At 38.2% G+C, this 17,494-nt stretch overlaps 9 protein-coding genes across 9 annotated transcripts; 1 reads left to right on the top strand and 8 right to left on the bottom strand.

The window, feature by feature from the left end:
* Window positions 1-1,335: 1,335 nt before the first annotated feature.
* Window positions 1,336-2,680, bottom strand: L201_001732 (uncharacterized protein; the record flags this gene model as incomplete). Its single annotated transcript, XM_066217519.1, has 7 exons — window positions 1,336-1,415; window positions 1,489-1,621; window positions 1,697-1,742; window positions 1,982-2,125; window positions 2,261-2,319; window positions 2,389-2,457; window positions 2,633-2,680. 7 exons carry the CDS (start codon window positions 2,678-2,680, stop codon window positions 1,336-1,338), a joined length of 579 nt encoding a protein of 192 aa, XP_066073616.1.
* A 426-nt stretch (window positions 2,681-3,106) lies between these two features.
* On the bottom strand, window positions 3,107-5,090 carry L201_001733 (uncharacterized protein; the record flags this gene model as incomplete). Its single annotated transcript, XM_066217520.1, has 5 exons — window positions 3,107-3,232; window positions 3,327-3,465; window positions 3,546-3,989; window positions 4,194-4,706; window positions 4,828-5,090. 5 exons carry the CDS (start codon window positions 5,088-5,090, stop codon window positions 3,107-3,109), a joined length of 1,485 nt encoding a protein of 494 aa, XP_066073617.1.
* A 966-nt stretch (window positions 5,091-6,056) lies between these two features.
* On the bottom strand, window positions 6,057-7,886 carry L201_001734 (uncharacterized protein; the record flags this gene model as incomplete). Its single annotated transcript, XM_066217521.1, has 6 exons — window positions 6,057-6,136; window positions 6,216-6,372; window positions 6,439-6,658; window positions 6,749-6,873; window positions 7,083-7,436; window positions 7,617-7,886. 6 exons carry the CDS (start codon window positions 7,884-7,886, stop codon window positions 6,057-6,059), a joined length of 1,206 nt encoding a protein of 401 aa, XP_066073618.1.
* Window positions 7,887-8,207: 321 nt separating this feature from the next.
* On the top strand, window positions 8,208-9,504 carry L201_001735 (uncharacterized protein; the record flags this gene model as incomplete). The annotated part of the gene is made up of 3 exons (XM_066217522.1): window positions 8,208-8,306; window positions 8,437-8,549; window positions 8,619-9,504. 3 exons carry the CDS (start codon window positions 8,208-8,210, stop codon window positions 9,502-9,504), a joined length of 1,098 nt encoding a protein of 365 aa, XP_066073619.1.
* A 449-nt stretch (window positions 9,505-9,953) lies between these two features.
* Window positions 9,954-10,712, bottom strand: L201_001736 (uncharacterized protein; the record flags this gene model as incomplete). Its single annotated transcript, XM_066217523.1, has 1 exon — window positions 9,954-10,712. One exon carries the CDS (start codon window positions 10,710-10,712, stop codon window positions 9,954-9,956), a length of 759 nt encoding a protein of 252 aa, XP_066073620.1.
* A 633-nt stretch (window positions 10,713-11,345) lies between these two features.
* Window positions 11,346-12,777, bottom strand: L201_001737 (uncharacterized protein; the record flags this gene model as incomplete). The annotated part of the gene is made up of 6 exons (XM_066217524.1): window positions 11,346-11,495; window positions 11,572-11,682; window positions 11,767-11,820; window positions 11,896-12,176; window positions 12,241-12,459; window positions 12,525-12,777. The coding sequence occupies 6 exons, from the start codon at window positions 12,775-12,777 to the stop codon at window positions 11,346-11,348; spliced, it is 1,068 nt and encodes a 355-aa protein (XP_066073621.1).
* Window positions 12,778-13,163: 386 nt separating this feature from the next.
* Window positions 13,164-14,041, bottom strand: L201_001738 (uncharacterized protein; the record flags this gene model as incomplete). The annotated part of the gene is made up of 2 exons (XM_066217525.1): window positions 13,164-13,684; window positions 13,768-14,041. 2 exons carry the CDS (start codon window positions 14,039-14,041, stop codon window positions 13,164-13,166), a joined length of 795 nt encoding a protein of 264 aa, XP_066073622.1.
* Window positions 14,042-14,749: 708 nt separating this feature from the next.
* On the bottom strand, window positions 14,750-15,361 carry L201_001739 (uncharacterized protein; the record flags this gene model as incomplete). The annotated part of the gene is made up of 3 exons (XM_066217526.1): window positions 14,750-14,802; window positions 14,888-15,025; window positions 15,109-15,361. The coding sequence occupies 3 exons, from the start codon at window positions 15,359-15,361 to the stop codon at window positions 14,750-14,752; spliced, it is 444 nt and encodes a 147-aa protein (XP_066073623.1).
* Window positions 15,362-15,988: 627 nt separating this feature from the next.
* Window positions 15,989-17,207, bottom strand: L201_001740 (uncharacterized protein; the record flags this gene model as incomplete). The annotated part of the gene is made up of 4 exons (XM_066217527.1): window positions 15,989-16,186; window positions 16,262-16,366; window positions 16,447-17,072; window positions 17,162-17,207. The coding sequence occupies 4 exons, from the start codon at window positions 17,205-17,207 to the stop codon at window positions 15,989-15,991; spliced, it is 975 nt and encodes a 324-aa protein (XP_066073624.1).
* Between the last annotated feature and the right edge of the window lie 287 nt (window positions 17,208-17,494).

Genomic DNA, 17,494 nt, shown 5'->3' on the forward strand with positions numbered 1-17,494 from the left:
TTATCAAGCGGACATCCAAGAAGGCAGAAAATCCTATTGGTGTTGATTCTCGATATCTAAGGAAGAATCGTAGTATAGTGTAATATATGTATATGTCTAAGTATACTAATACAGTCGAAAGCTATTATTTCAATAATAACAAAGGATGAAAGGATATCTAAATGGAAGGTGTAACAAGAAATGATCGTGGGTGCGTCAAGTTGTCGTGTTCAGTCGGAAGATTGACGTAGCTTGAGGCTGTGTAATCCAGTAGAATAAACTATTCAGCTATGATATTAATCGATTTCCCCAAGTTCATAAATGAATTGACAAAACTTACAAGAAAATAAGAAGTATATGTTCTCACACCAGGTGAGTTGAGATTGGATAGGACCAGGAAAAGAAGAAGGAGGTAGGCGTTTGATTTTATGATGATCGATAACTATAGATGAGCAGTTGATTTACCTATTCTAGTCAATCTATGTAAAGTCAAAAGGACGGTATATCGTATCAAGGTAAATTAAAAAAAAATGATCCAAGCGTGAGTTCTGAAAGTATAGCGTTGTGTGTATTATGTGTGTGTTTTCTTAGCCTTTCATCACAGTATAAAGGGGTTGTTGAAAGATCTGATTCTGAAACACGGATATTGTCCTTATGATATAGGTGATTACTGTACGAGCGATTTCGTCTGAAATGAGATTTGAAAGATATATATTGATAATGAACACTATCAAAGTGTTCTCGATTATCCATCACATCGTCGCCAGTACCTAATCAATATCATTGAGGCGATGAATACTTGCCCGTACATTAAAAAGAACAACGCAAAAAAAAACAGAGCAAGACATGAACAAAGAAGAGCATACAGGTGCCCCGGTAACTATCCATTTTTTAGGGTTCTTTAATTTGTCATGATTATAATATTGTGTACCGTTTGAGCCGCACGTTAATTAGCGTTATTCCGAAACGCAAAGTTTTTCCCTGAAATTCCTTTGCTCCCAAGACCGAAGAAATGATACTCCAGTTAGAAAGGGGTCACGGCCTCCTTCTGGGTAACTGAAGGTAACTGAGAACGTAAAGTTACAGTAGTCGCACTTGAGCCCAGACTTCTTACGAGTTGAATGAATGATCGGAATAGCAGAAACGAGATGCCAAGGTATGCGATTTCGAGAAAACTTTTTTTCCTGTAACAACGACCGTGACGTGAATGGTATGAATTAGTAATGATATTGGTATTGCAGAGTCAAATCTAGTGATACATATTGGTACAACATTGAAATCACGATACTCGAAAGCTGTCTGTTCTGTCGGAAATTGCTCATTAAGCAAGTGAGGTGATCTATAGATGCCGCTTATTTATCTTCCCCCTTTCCTACTACTACTACCATCATACCAACTCCTAGCCATCTTACCTGATTCTTGGCCTACAGCAAATACTGAACCCCAGTTCATAACTGTCAGCCATGAACCAAGGCCCACGAGGCATACATTAGAAGATTAACGACTCACATTCACGTTCATCACCTTCCATACCATCCCTAAATGCTTCACCTGTACTAGTCGATGATTCAGGTAAAGTATGATCTGCTGAAGCATGATGTGCCGAAAGATCCTGTAATGCAGGTAGACGGTTGACAAAGGCCTGGAAATAAGGAAATCGTTCGTCAGCTTGATGGACCATCTCAAAGATCAGCTTGCTTGAACGATATCGACGTACTTTCAGCAATGTATTCAATAAATCCGCTTGAGGGACATCGTCCAGACTAAGTGAGAAAGCATTGCATATTAGCTCTTTTCAAATACAATTTTTACATTCCATAGAGGCAGGAATTATTGCGCTGTCATAAGGGCAAGGGGTAGCGAAAGCTATCGCAAAATGTTTGAGAAGTAAATGTATATCGTATGTTTTTTGGGTTTGATCCCTCGAACAAATTGTGTCCACAACGCAGATGAGAAATCTGAGGCTGTGTTTCTTATTATGATAGGTAATCTTGCTACTTACACATCTGCTATCCTCCTTCCCCATCTATACCACCAACCATTACCTCCAACTAAATTCGACAGCTTGACGCTCTGAGCGGAGGCCTTCAGTGCAGCTTTCACCCGATTGGAATATGGTGGAGGTAGAGGAAATGTAGTGAATTCACTATTGATGATGACTATGTTAGCACTGCTTGGTATTACTATGGATACCGAATCACGTCAAGGTATAACAAGCATCAAGCTAGATCTTGGGGTATCAAGCGACTATCAAGCTTGAATTTACAATAGAATAGCTCACTTCAGACTCAATGTTTGAGCTAACCAAAATGGTAATTCGACTTTCGAGTGTTGATGAATCTGTCCACATCGATCTTGTCAGCTTATCATCCTTTACATGAAGAAATAGTGATGAGAATGTAAACTCACATTATTCTCTGTACCACCTTCTAGATAACCTAAACCTTCTACATCCAACGTAAATGAGCATGATAGTTTCTGTTCATCGAGGGAATATCAAAGTTATCAGCGCGTCTCATATGAAAGTTGATATAAACCTATTTTGTAATCAAAGAGCGAAAGTGAGGGAATTATCCCTTTTACATTATATCCAGATTCTTCTGAAAGAAGGAAGAGAATAAACGTGAATGCTTCAAAAAGATCCCGTACTTACATGATTATCAGCTAAAATCGCATTCAAGGAGAAATAATCATCTTCCATCTTGTTTAAAAAGACCCAATATCGATGTTGTTTTGGCGTCACTTCTTCAGTTTGTATATGATTATTGTTCAGATTCGACGACGATGTAGAGTTTCAAAGAATGCTTGACAGTCAAGAGCTTTGCAGCAGTACGAGAGCATAAAGGTATTGTTCAGGATTTGAAGGGAATAAATGCAAAATCAACTTTTGTCATGTTTTCCGTTTGACGACGCGTCTCACACACCTAAAAACGCGTCAACCGTCAACCGTCATCATCATTGTCATTTCGATCATTAGTGCACTCTATGATTACGAAGATGTTCTATACAGATACAGTATACATGCATCTCATATGAGCTTTTCGACAATCCTACATTGCTTATGCATATATGCATGCAATGTATCTTTTATTGTATATACTGATCTATTTAATCCTTAGGTTTCCTCTCAAATCTTCTCAATACTGTAATTTACCCTTCTTAATCCCATACCAAGTAAGAACAAACTGCCCACTAATGAAGCTATTGTTAAGGGTTTTTGGAATTGTGCGGAAAGAGGATAATGGTATGTTACCTGATTACAACAACAATCGTAAATTAGTAAAAACACTCATGCTGATAAACCTTCTTCCTTCCATACATTGTGATCAAAAGGAATATTTACTTACATATACATTCTGAGCATGATTTTCAGTTAATTGTGTTTTCTTCAAGGTTATAGCGTATCTACCTGTAGTATCAAGGTATGTTTTATGAATAGAATGTTCGATTGAATCAACTGGGAAAGGAGTGAAGACTTGAACGTCACTGATAAAAAGAAGAATATCAATGTTAGCAATGCAAGACCTAAACAACGGGTGGTTTACAAATAGAAAGTAATCACTAACCTTGCACCTTCAGGTAAAATGATATTTAACTCAGCTTGATCAACTACGACATCTTTTAAACCAGTTAAGAAAGGTACAGATAATATTTTTCTATTATTATTTGATGATGATGAATCAGAATCAGATTTTAAAACATCTTGTAAAGGAGTATCATAACCAATTGTAAAAGAATAATTCCATCCACCTAAAATTGGATATCTAGGTTTAATTTCTAAATTACCATCAACTAATCTAGGTGAAGTTTTTCTTTTATTTTGTGCTATAGTTGAAGGTGTAGAACCCTGTCTGAAATGTGATGTAGATACATTACCTATTGTATCATAATAATATGGTGAATGTGATGTAGGTGGTAATTTAAATGTTAATTCAGTTAAAATTTGTGCAGGTACTGATGCATGGAATTTTGATTGTTGATGAGCTAATCTAGAGAAGTGCCCTTTGAGTCTATAGGAAAGAAGCATAGAAAGGTGGTTAGAAATAGATCAAACACATCGTTTGAATCGTTTCCCGTTATCATCAACAACAAAGATTATATATCGAATCTGACATTTTCCTCCAATTCAGATTGGTTTTTTTTCAATCCTTTTACACTATTCACAAACTTCCTTCCATGTATGATATACACTAAAAGCACAACTTGTAACTCACTTTGGACCTTTATTGACCAATTCAATCTCATCTTGAATATTGAAATTACTTCCCCAATGACTAACTTCAGCTGATCTTTTTAAATTTCTAATACCGATAATTGGATCTTTAGTTTCATAATGTACTGAAAAAGGTTTTTGTTCTACAATTTTTTGATTACTGTTTTTGTTTTCTGATGATAATGTTGGTGGTAAAGAATGAAAAGGACCTAAAGTTAATGTACCACCAGATTTCGTTATTGTACTATCACGTGTATAAGTTTGAGGAATTGATGATGGTGATGAATATGATAATATTGATGGATGTGGTGCTCTAATTTTGATTCTTTCAACTTCAGTAGGATACCAACTATCAACATAAGTTGAATTCGTTTTCCAAATTAAATATTGTGGATCTCTTTGTTCAATCTCAGCAGGTAAAGGTGTACTTGTATGTGCTAAAACTTGAGTTAAAGATAATGTAACGGTTTCATCTTTTTTCGTTTTACCTAATTGAACTGCTACAGTTGATGGACTGTACAAGAACGGAACGATCAGTGATTCCGTCTCGAACTAGAATACAGTGTACAATGAAGAGCTATAGTCTCTCATCCAATATGAATATTCCTTCAACAATCAAGCTAGGATAAACTCACGATTCATCCAATAATCTACTTTCCAATTTCTTTCCACCTAAACTTATTTCATACCAAGCAGGTGGTAAATCATTTTCACCAGATAAAGCTAAAAAATATTCTCCAGGTGAATTATCAATTGATTTTATATTATATTGAGTTGAAATTTGTGTTGTTAATCCACCTAATTCTATTGTTCTTGCTATAGCTGTATTTATATATGTTTGAGGTACATTAATAGCTAAAGCGACTGGTAATAATCCAGCTAAAGCTAAAGACCACATTTTCTTTTTTTGCTGAATAAACCTCACAGCTGAAAGATCTATGCGATGATGATGATAAAGAGTAGCTCGTATCGAACTCTGTGACCACTTTCCTCCATGGAATACTGATATCATCAACAACAACAATATCATTCACTCCCTGTCCATATGCCAGCACGACGTAGATGGACAGATGCTCCGGTATATATTATAAAGCGTAGTTCGATTGATGAACTGCGGGGACTCCAAATAACCCTTATCACTGTCAATTTTTTCAAAACAAATCCACGTCATGTCTCACTAGGCTCATTGTTGTATAGCCAAAAATCCATCATGCATAGGGCGAAAGTATGGGAATGTGATTTATGAACAGAAATTATTATCTACTTTACTTTCCAACCTTTCTTTATTTTTTTTCAGTCTTGATTTATATCACTATCTCATATCGTCTTCCCTTCTTCAATCATTCAAAGTAGCACTGCATGCAGATCGTACTTCGATAGACCGCTCAACATTCGACAGCATACAGTAGTAACTGTCCCCAATCACAATTCATACTCCTCTCCGAATCCACATAAATCTCCTACCGCATTCGAATGTGTACACTGTTCTCCTATTTTTCATTTTATGAAAACAATCTACGAGTTCAGTGATAGTAATGAATGCTAAACTGAGGTACCATACGGTCGTGCTTGAATTTCCGCAGATAATCTTTGATTGTTTGTTCAAATCACTCTTTCATCAGAAAAACTTTTTACGATAATAGAGTTATGGAAACGCAAATGCACATTCCTTCTATATAATTACTATACTTCTTTTCCTTTGCTTGTTTACATATAAATGATCCTACACATCATGCTATGTTGATATCCAATTCTTGCTTTTTATGTTGATGGCTTTGTATAAATGGTAACATGCATATAAGGAAATTGTACATAACATCCTACATCATAGACAATTCTTTTTTTCGTTCTCTTAGCTGCACCTCTATTGTGGCGCAGGGGTTTCTGCTCCTGCTTGTGGTGTGTGACCCTGTTGACCATATTGTGATGCTTGCCAAGCTTGGACTGTAAAAATCATAAACGTTATATCAGTTCAAATAGGTAACATGGGTAGACAAATCACCTTGAAGCTGAGATAACTCACATTGAGGATCATTTACATCGTAACCGTAAGCAGCCCAGTAAGCGGCATATTGAGCCCAAGCATCTGTACCTTCCGCTGGAGTTGCACTTCCTGCAGCTGCCGGTGCAGGTGTGGCTGCGGTTTGTGAAGAAGGGGTACCATTCTGTCCATTCTGCTGCTGTTATAAAGAATGCAACAGAATAAGCTTTGGTCCGTGGCAAGCTAGCTTAACGAAAGCACTCACAGCGTAATAAGCAGCATAGGCATCTTGACCCTGTGCTTGACCACCTTGCTGACCTTGTTGATATCCTCCATACCCTTGTTGTTGATAGCCACCATGACCACCATGATGTTGCTGTTGATTTGCCATTGCATCTCTTGCTTTTGACCATTCTTGACGTAAAACTTCTAAAAGATCGTTACAAAGGACTTTTGCTCGATCTATTTGCTCTTGTGTAGGAGCGCTATGAGAGGACGTCAGGTTGTTAGCGATACTCATTTATCACACGACACGTATAGTCTGTGATGGCCTTCTCAGTGGAACATCTACTCACGCTATGTTAATGTGCATAGGATCATCTGATTCTCTACCAGTATCATTTTCCATGAAACCTGAACCTTGACCTTTGATTTGTACTCTAGCACCCGTCTCGGCTTGAATATACTTCACGAACATACCCTGTGAAAAGAAATGTCTCAGCATTTGGTCGTAATATCAGATACACTGGTGCGATTGATTTCGTTCTTTCCAATTATTTCCCTTTTTTTCCATACAAGTACTCAAATATGTATTCATTCCATTTTTCTTCTCTTTCAAATATGATGCAGATATCCTTTGAAAGTCTTCTACGGACAATTAAGCTTGAAATGGCAAAAAATCTCACTTACACCTGGACCAACAGTTTTAGCTCTAACATTAAAATTTCTTAAACTTTCTAAACTTATATATAATTTTTCTTCTGGCCATTTTTGTCTACCACCTGGACCTCTTGAATCTAAATTAGCTTCAGGTGGAGGAGGTAAACCTAAAGCTCTATTTCTAGCTACCATTGTTCTTGTATCAATTAATGGACCTAATTCTTGATCAATCAATTCTTGTACTTTTGAAATTGCAGCATCTAAAATTGATTGTGAAGTTGCAACTATATGTAAATATAATGGTGATTCTCCAACAGGCATTTTGCTTCTATCAGGTACCCAAACTCCTTTAGTTACTACCGATGCTCCTGTTTCTTCTTCAATCTGTGTCATCGGGGTTGTTAATAATTTTCACGTCAGCTCTCATATTTAGCAAGCTCAATGATAATGTCTTTCCCCTTTCCCTCTCCATGATAGATATAACCTCCTTCCTCCAATCTTAATTTTCAGAATTGACTTATCAAAGATATAGATTACTACCACAGAAAAAGATATACAACTCACCTGCTTCTGTGTACTACCTTTAGTTAAAACATATCTATTCCTCAAATCATTTACTTCAATATCCTTGACGAAATCACCTTCATCTTTCTTTTCCTGTTTCATCAATTCATTTCCTTGTACTCCAGGTCTAAGAGATGCTGCTATTTTAGCTGCTATAGCAGCTGCTCTGGCGGCTGCATCTGATGCATCGGCAGCTGCATTTGGTGGTGCTGAAGTTGGAGGCGTAGATGATGATGGATCATCCCATCTTGATCTTCGATCTTCAGCCATTTTGTTAGGTGTTTTCAGGTAATTTGCGGTGATATGATTTTAGCTGCAATGAGGATTTTGTTGAATTTAGACTAAGATCATAAATGCTGAAAGACCGAGGTAGATGTAATGAAGTAGGAAGAGTTCGTTAATTATTGACCAAAAGGCAGATAGATATGTAAAGGTTATCTAACAAAACATCAGACATATCGGCGCCCTCCACTTAAGACATTCTCACAGCTGTCATGTCGCTTCGAGAGGAAGATGGTAATGTTCTGACCTTCTTAACAATTCTCTTGTACTACTGCATAGATTTTCAGCTTGGCAATCAGCAATAACACAATGCCTCGATCACCATCGCCATCCAGAAGCAGGTCATATTCGCGCTCAAGGAGTAGATCGCCGATCAGGAGGAGGAGAAGCGAAACACCGGAAGAAGAGGTAAGTCGTGCCCAACATTATGCAGGTAACCTCACAATATGCGAAGCAGAAAAATGCAATGATCATGGAAACAAGTATGACTGGGTTGTCAAAAGGGAGCTAAGCTGACTTCTACTGAGGGCCTCTATAGGCTATCTCACCCTTCTTAATTCGAATATACGTAACAAAAGGTAAACATGTACCGTTAATTGAATTTGATGAAGGAAATATACCATTAAGAGATGAATTCCAAGTTTATGGATGGTAAGTGATGAGGTTTTCGATCAAGATAACCTATTTAAAGGAAATACTAAAATACGAGATCTCTAATAGGAAGTCATCAACCCCATCTTCACTCATACGTTCATTATTACCTTCATTTCCACCACCTTATAGATCACCTCTAGCAAGATATTCATTTAGACATATTTTTGTAGATGCTTCGGCAAGAGGATTATATAAATCAAAAGATTTAGTTTCATTTACAGGTAGAGATTTATTTGCTTCAACTTCTACCTCAAATTCAAGTAAAATAGATGTTGATGTTGAACAGAATAAAATGGATATTGATTTAGATGAAATAGATAGAAATAATAATGCATCAACGTCAAGATCAAAATCAAGAAAGATTGATGAAAAATCATTAGATGATTATGGATTTGTTACAGGTGATTTAATCAGTGTTTCATTATATATACCTGAACCTAAATTACCTGCAGGTGGTGGACCATCAAATTCATCTTCATCAAGAAATCCAAGAGGTTCAGACCGAGAACAACCAGGATCGAATGGTCGTGATGGTGGATTAAATGGAATTCAATCATTTGGATGGGGTGATAGAGATAAAGCACCGCATGGACATCATCAAAAAAAAGAAGAACAACATTGGCATAGAGGTCAACCGTTACCACCTCAAGATTTCAGAGGTGGCGGTCCAAGAGGAGGTGACCCTTCAAGGGATAGAGGCGGAGGAAGAAATGGTGGTTTTGAAGGTGGTGAACCTGCTAACGGCGGTAGTCGGAGAGGTGGTGCAGCTGGTGGAGGTAGTGGATTAGGTATAAGAGGTCAAGGTAGAAGAAGTTCAATCAGTAATAGAAGACAAAGTCCAGACTATGATAATGGTAGAAGAGGAGATAGAGATAGAAATGGTGATTCTGGTAGAAGAAGTCGAAGTCCCGAATCTAGAGATAGAAGAGAAAGCTGGAGTAAAAGACGATAGGCACAAAATAGGATCTTAATCATCTTTTCAGATACATATATCGCAAGGATGCAGGTGTGATGTTTGTGACTGCAAGAAGACATTGGCAATATGCACCAATACATCATTCATGCTGTCGATAATCACAAAATCCCACCGGTCATCTTTCACGGTCTTTCGTTTATAGAAATCAACGAAAGATGGGCTGTAGGCGAAAAAGATATCCATTCATGGATCACCATCTTAAGAAAGTGTACCGTACGGCCCCGTTCATGGTCTCGCAATACATATCAAACAAATTAAGGCATCCGTTCAACTCCCCCAGAGACAGATCCTCGATCTTGGAAGGCTTGTACAAAGCCCATTTCTATAATTCAGCAGTTTTAAATTTGGATATTTCATGCGATAGACCTGACACATCAAGAATAGGGAAACTTACGTCATTAAATCGTTCAAGGACAAAATTGTAGTCACCATCTAGGCTGGGCACAGGATGGATCCATCTTGGCATCTTGAGAGATACCTTGTTCATTTCCGTTACCAAGTGAAACGGTAAATATCATGACACGTTGCGTATCAATAGAGCTAACGGAGCCCTCATACCCGCACGTGAATTTCCTCAATAAAGCTATCAAGACTCTGTTGATCTTTTCAAACGTCCTGACCACTGAGATTTGTTCTTCATTATGAAGGCCCCGTCTCTCAGTAATTTGCAGATTTGTTTTTTCAAACGACTCGGAATTTTTTCCGATCTTGTACTCTATATCAACCTTTTGTGAGACTTTCTCTGTTTTGATGTCCAATACGCCTTTATTATCGTATCTATCTACTTTACAATCGACTCGATCGACTTTGTTATCGATCCGATCAACAGAGTTGATCAAGGCATCCAATTTATTTTTTGTATGTTCCAGCCTAGCTGAGATAGGTTCAGAGACGTGTTCAAATACGTATCTTTTAAGACATTCGTCCACGCCATTCAAATTGGATTTGTCGGTCAAGTCAACTTTGTCTGATCGCGAAATATCTTGATCATGAACAAGTGCTAAATCTCTATTGTATCGAATATCAGTTTCTTTCGTTCGGTCTTCAAAGGCTTCCATACTCTTCGAAAGGCTTTCCAAAGCATGATCGAGACCTTCAATTCTATCGTTGGCAATCTTCAATTCAGCTTCGACTTTAGCCATAATGGCGGTTTCGATTTTGTCTTCGAGTGGAGCCATATCCATTTTGTCAAACCCTACAGATCAATATATCAGTACACCAAGTAAACGAAAACCGCTATCAATTCCCTTCCTGACCCTTATTACTCACAGTAGAAGCTTGACGTTGATATTGGCAATCGATCTTCTTCCATCATGATAGTTGTTGTGAATAGCGTACGGAGGTGGAAGAGTACAGTATAAACGGTGGAAAAAAAGTAGATGAGGAAGACGAGGAACATGAGGATCCGTGTAGGTAATCAAATTGAAAGGCAGCATCATCTTCTGAGCTCAACTATCTATTGTCAGAATATACAAAATCACACAGAACACATAAAAATTTTCGTACGACTTCATATTGTATGAATCAGTCTCAGATATACGCAACAATGATATCACGTCAAGACAGCGTTTTGAGTGAGGTATCGAACACTAGAAAAGATGTAGCTGACGAATGGGTATACGACCGCTTATCAATAGATACATATATGCATGTTTTAATTACTGTATATTACGAAGACCTTTAATGGTAAGTTCTCGTATTTTCTACATAAGTACGTCAAGTCGTAACGATTGTATATTCACCATGTTCTCTCAGTGAGTGGATAAATTTACCTAATTTTTGAAATGACTAAAATCCATATCTCCAGTAATGAAATGTTAAAGGAAAGCTTTCTTGTCTTCAGTGCTAACCTTTGTCATAAAATCAAAGTCTCTAGATACTTGACTGATCTCGTAAGCGTCGAGCCAAGACTCCAGATCTGGTTCAGACAACTTTTGTATGTCTTCGGGAAGACTTAAGACCCATTTCTGTTGAAGCGTTAGAGGTTTTAGCTATTTCAAGAAGTGTATTTGTTTCGAGTTCGACAGAGGAGATGGTGCTCACATGCTTGGAATCACCAGGAAACGGAATTTTACCTTCTGGACAGCGCATGCCATTCAAAGTAGGCACAGGATGAGCCCCTCTGCTGATAGCTCGAAGAACCTGGTTCATTTCCTGTCATATCAAGCGTAAAAACACTTGTCAGTAGGAAGGCTTGAAGGATTCGAAAAGACACACCGAAATAAGTTAATTACTCACTCTGACTTGAACTTGTTCTATAGCAAATTCCATCCGTGTCTTCATGTTATCCACCTTCAGATTGAGGTCAAAGTGATTTTTCCCTTGATGTCGCACTTTCCACGCCAGGGCATCCAGTCGTTCACTTACCTCTTCCAACGACGACTCCCAGCGGTCTTGGTTGACTTTGGATTGGTTAGCTCTGAGTGTCAATTGTTCGATATTTTTTCGAGAGATTGATACTTGATTGAATAAATCTTCGAATTTTGAGTCCACTTTGCTAAATCTAACATCATCACGATCAACTCTAGCATCAATGCGATCCAACTTGAGGTCAAGTCTTTCGCAAAGATCTTGAACCCGGGCATGACCACTAAGTACCTTATCTAAAACGACGTCGACGTGATCATTGTCAGAGCATGATTGTTGAGCTGGATTGTAAATAGATTGTCTCAGTATGCAGGGCTCAAAAAGACATGTTTTTATAGGACTCACTGAAGGCATTGGCCAATGCTGAAGTGGCGGTATCCTGCTTTTTTGTGAGAGTTGCCATCTTCTCTGCTAGATCCTGGTTCTCACTGGAAAGACGATTTACCTTGACGTTGAGATCATATATTCGTTGATTGAGCTGATTGATCTTGATTTCGAAAATACCGGTGACTTGAGCTGTAATACGAGCTTCAAGGTCGTCATCAACCGGTACAAGTTGTTGAGCTGACGCGATGAGATATCAGATGAGCTTGAGGGAATGTTTCCGGACAAATAGCCAAAGTACTCACGAGGATGAGATCCTTCTACTATCGCCTTATGAAATCGTGCTATATCTTCCCTTTCATTGTCCGTCAAAAATTTCCATGATCTCGAAATCAAACAGATCCGACACCATACTTCAAGATCAGGTTCTACCAACGGAAGTTTGACGTAGCCCGATGTGATGTACTTTCTGGTTGCCCCGTCAAAGCGGCATATATGAGTCCAAATTTCTGCGACGATAGGAATAGCACTCGGTAAAGTGGTAATTTTGGCTACCATATTGGTCGTAGTGGTTGATTATGGCGATAAGTAGCGATGATAATAATGGCAATGGAGCGGGAAAGCGAAAATATAAGATACCTGCTGTAAAAAATTCAGAGCAATTGTGAACTGTATACGGTACACTACATCGAGTGGCTCAGTCACACGGAGTGCATGATTAGTACGACTCCGTATGATATTGAATCAGTCTCAGATATACGTTGTGATTATGTCACGTCAAGATAATACTGTTGAATAAAAGCTTACGAATTGATCAACGGAAGTATACCACTAAATGCATATATGTATTTTACAAAACCTTTTCATTGCTCTTAGTTCTTGGTCCGTGTTGCTTCTACCATGTTCTACGACCTCAGTTTTACCATGTTGTAACAAATGGCTAATTACACCTCTTGAACATCGTTTTCCTCTTTCACACCAATTCTATGTTCTACATCTTGAGCTTCATTCTCAGCATTATTTTCAGCCAAGTCCATTCCCTCAATCTTGACGAATATCTTTTTGATATCAGCTTGAGTTCCAGTCAATTGTTTGGCTTGCTGTTCGGTTTGAAGTTCTATCCTACTGATTTTGCCATCATCACGATCGATTTTGGCATCTAACCTATCTACTTTCGCATCGAGTCTTTCTACCAAGATTCGGGTTGTATGAAATTGGTCGGAAAGATTATCGATTCGTTTTTGAGTTGGTAGATATTGAGTGTTGTTAACATTTTTATTGGTGTCTTCTTGATTTGCTTGATTGACATTATTTGACTTGTCGATCTTGGCTGTCAATTGGGTGACCTTGTTATCTACTTCCACAAATTTTTGGTTGATTTGCGTGAATCTGTTTTCAAGATGACTAGTAATCTGAGCTGTAATACGAGCCTCCATCCCATTTTCGATCGGGTCATTTGTGCGAGCTGACGGTATCACAAGGCAATTTGATACGCCAATCAGCGCTTTGACTAAGGCTACCGCATATTTGACAAGCTGCTGCACTTACGAGGATAGACAGACTCCAGCAATTTGTCTCGAAAGTTCTTTATTGCTTCTCTTCCTTGCTCCTTATTATGCCCACCATAGGGTAAGCCGTATTTTATCTCTGCATCTTGGCATATACGACACCATTTTTGTAATTCGGATTCTGTGAGCGGAAGTTTCAAGAAACCGGTTTCAATCATGGCCTTTTGATCATTTTGTAATTTTTCTCTGACTTCCCATAACTGAGGAATGATGGGAATAGCTGATGGTGAGGATTTACTTGAATTGCCGTACATATTGGAAGTGAAATTAGCAGTTGGCTGGTCGATTGATATCTAGATTGTGATGGAATATTCAAAGAAGCGGTATATACTAATGGAAGCTGATCACTTCATATGTATGCGATATGAAAAGATGAAGCACATGAAAAACACATTTTCGCAATTCAAGAAAGCTAGGCAATCCGTCCAATTGGGGAAGCCGGGTTGACTATCGGTGTATTCGTTGAGCAGATCGAAAGGACCATTATTATTGATTTCCCCATAAAAGCAAAATCATCTGATGGTAGTCAAGCGAATTTAGACTTCTTTGTTGAGGAGCGGGCATCAAGCACAAACATCCTTTGATTGAAAAAAATCATCGTTGAGATAACTCAAGAATGGTGGAATGATAAAAACAAATATGCAAAAGCTTTTGTCAAAGAGATTGATTGCTAACATCAACAAGATCAAGGTTAGTTATTGCTTGTTGCACCGGAGTAAGCCGGTTAACGTCCCGGTAAGCTGTAAATAGTAGAGATTGGCTAAAAGGATGAGGCAAATGCTTAGAAGCAAATAATCTTGTATGTATCGACAGGATATTGCATAGGTAGGTGAGATATGGATGTAATATATATCACAAGCGTATCAATATCCGACTATCATTGCATAACCTTTGAGCCCGGACCTAAATCTTCTATCATCGCTCAAAATACTCTAGTGTTGAACGTGTGAAGTATTCCTAATTTACTTGTCGGCGGAAGTATCAGAAAGTGGTTTGGCTTCTGGCTTGATATGGTCTGAAAAGGGGTAATACAAGAGGTCAATCATGTTTCCATGCATAAGTAGAGAAGTCCGATGATTTTGCGTTTGAATCGTACTTACCGTCGGTGCCATCAACCTTGATCTCAAGTTTTTCTAATTTTTCATTGATTTTATCAAGTTTCTTATAGAACCTATTTGCTACTTTGGCGATGAACTTAGCTTCGATATCCTTATCGTTCAATCGAATAAATTGTTGAGCTATAACAGAACATTTTGAAATTATCAACTTCATTGATCATATATAGGAGAATGAACAGGAAGAAAAGGTAAAACACAATTACGAGGAATAGAAAGTTCGACCAATCTCGTTTGGAATTTAAATACAGCTTCTTTTTGATCTCTTAGATACGGAAATTTACCAAACCAAATTAAAGTGAGTTGACAGATTTTGGACCATGATTCAAGATCAGATTTAGAAAGTGGAAGTTTGATATATCTTTGTTCAATCAAAACTTTTTCTTTATCATCAAGAGCGTCTAAGATTTTACCTTTGTTGTTATATATTTCTTCTATAACTGGAGTTCCTCCTGGCATGTTGTGGTATTCACCGATCATATTGCGAGAAATATTAAGATATATGAGAAGATTGAATATTGCAGATATGAAAAGGGACAGTAAAGTTGATTCCCATGGGTGTTTATATACGTTATGTTGCCTATACCACAGCATGTCATGATACGCTAATGTCGTCGCGTTGATGATTTTGTCATTATACAGTATGCCTTGGCAGCTATTGCAACTGCTTCTCAAGAATGAGGTTTCGGCGCATGTTAGGCATGTTTTCGCCTCGTCGTTACGAAAAGGTTTGACCATCTGGAATAACATGATGCCTTCAGCATTCTTGGGTTGCACACACTCGAAAGGATGGTATACAAGCATGATCCCGCAGAGCATTACTATTGCATAACATCAAGTGGCTGCTCTGTTAACAGGCGGATCAAGACTTTCATGATTGTCTGTAGACAAAAAGATTAGCATGTACGAATATAGTTGCATAGATGAGTCATGTTGTATGTAAATTCAGAGGTATGTACATATATCATTTTATGATTATCTTACCAATTCATCTTATTCTCATCTAGAAGACCATGTATAATTGTTGTACCTGTTGTCTGAATTTCACTTTTTCTTATCAATTAGATCGTACCCCTTGTAACTGGTTCAATCTTCTGCTTGAAAGAAAGACAGATTGTAGTTGCCACCAATAAAATGGAAAAGGAATGCTCTTTTTTGTTGCGAAGTTACTTCCATACTTCCGAAATTATGACATTTTTCACCCAAACCATAAGCTTCAAGCCAGTCATCGAGGTCTTCTTGGTTCAATTCTTGAATTCTATGGGGAGAGTGTAAAGCCCATTCCTGATGAGTATGATATATACTCCAGCTATCAGCAAACGGTGGATCGTTGAAGCCGATCATAAAAGGAAGACTCACACCTGGTTGGGGAAAGTCTTTGAGACCTGCCGGAGCGTACCTGTCATCCGAAGTAGGGACTGGAAGAGCCCATCTTCCGGCAGCAATTAAAACACTGTTCATGGCCTAAGATTGAATCGTTATGTAAAATTCGGTTTAGCAGACAGTCAATTCATTATTATGAAATTACAAGGTAAGCCACTCACTCGAATCTGATGTTGCTTTACCACTATATTATGCGTTTTACATTCTACGCTGAGCCCTCCTTCGACTTCTTCAATATTATCTGATGCTCTAGCCATATCCTCCTTGATGTTTTCGGTGTCGACTTCCAACATTTTGAGCTTTTCGGAAACTATAATACCATTTTCTTGAGCTTTTTCAACTCTAGCTTCGATAGTTTTGATAGATTCTTGGTATGCCTTAAATAAGTTTTCTTGTTCTTCAAGTTTGGTAGTGCAAGTACTAGAATTGATATCGCATCGATCAACCTTCGCGTCAAGCTTATCGACTCTGGCATCGAGTCTTTCTAAGAGCGCGTGATGCGAAGGAATGTCGGTATGGAGATGATCGATCTTCGAAGCGGTGTTCGGGTTTTCACTTCTTGTAGATACGAAATCGAACTCCTCTGTACTTCGGTGAAGGTTGAACTTGGAAGATTTCTCCAATAACTGATCGTATTTATAGGAGAGATTATCAACCTTGAAATCGATATTGTCGATACGGTTAAGCAGGCTGTTGAAACGAAGTGTGATATCATTCATGAGTTCGAGTTTTAGTTCAGCTTTGATCTGTTGGACTATAGAGGATTGATCGATTTTCTCGGCTGGTGCTGAATATGACAAACAGCTCTCAATTTTTCAGTTCAGGAAACCTTTCAGGAGTCAACATGTATTTTACTATCATTTGCAATGGACTTACCAGGTAATGGGGCGAATTCCAAATGTCGTCGGAAAGTGGCAACCATATTTTCTAATCCTGCTTCATTGAGTTTCCTTTTTCGGCTGTACTCTAAAAAGTCGTCTAGGACTAAACGCCATTCAGCTAGCTCGTGAACAGTGAGGCTCCGATAAATGAAGCCCGTGTTAACATTGCTTTTACCCGCCAGGTGATATTTTTCTTTGTATTGTCGACATACTCCACATTTTCGACATACTCCACGACGTCTAATGGGATAGCAAGATAGGGCAATCGATGTTGGAGCATGGTTGTTGTTATCTTTTTGGTGTGCAGAAAATCAATGAAACGGAGAAG

The sequence above is a fragment of the Kwoniella dendrophila genome, chromosome 2 (assembly GCF_036810415.1).
Source record: "Kwoniella dendrophila CBS 6074 chromosome 2, complete sequence".
NCBI lineage: Eukaryota > Fungi > Basidiomycota > Tremellomycetes > Tremellales > Cryptococcaceae > Kwoniella > Kwoniella dendrophila.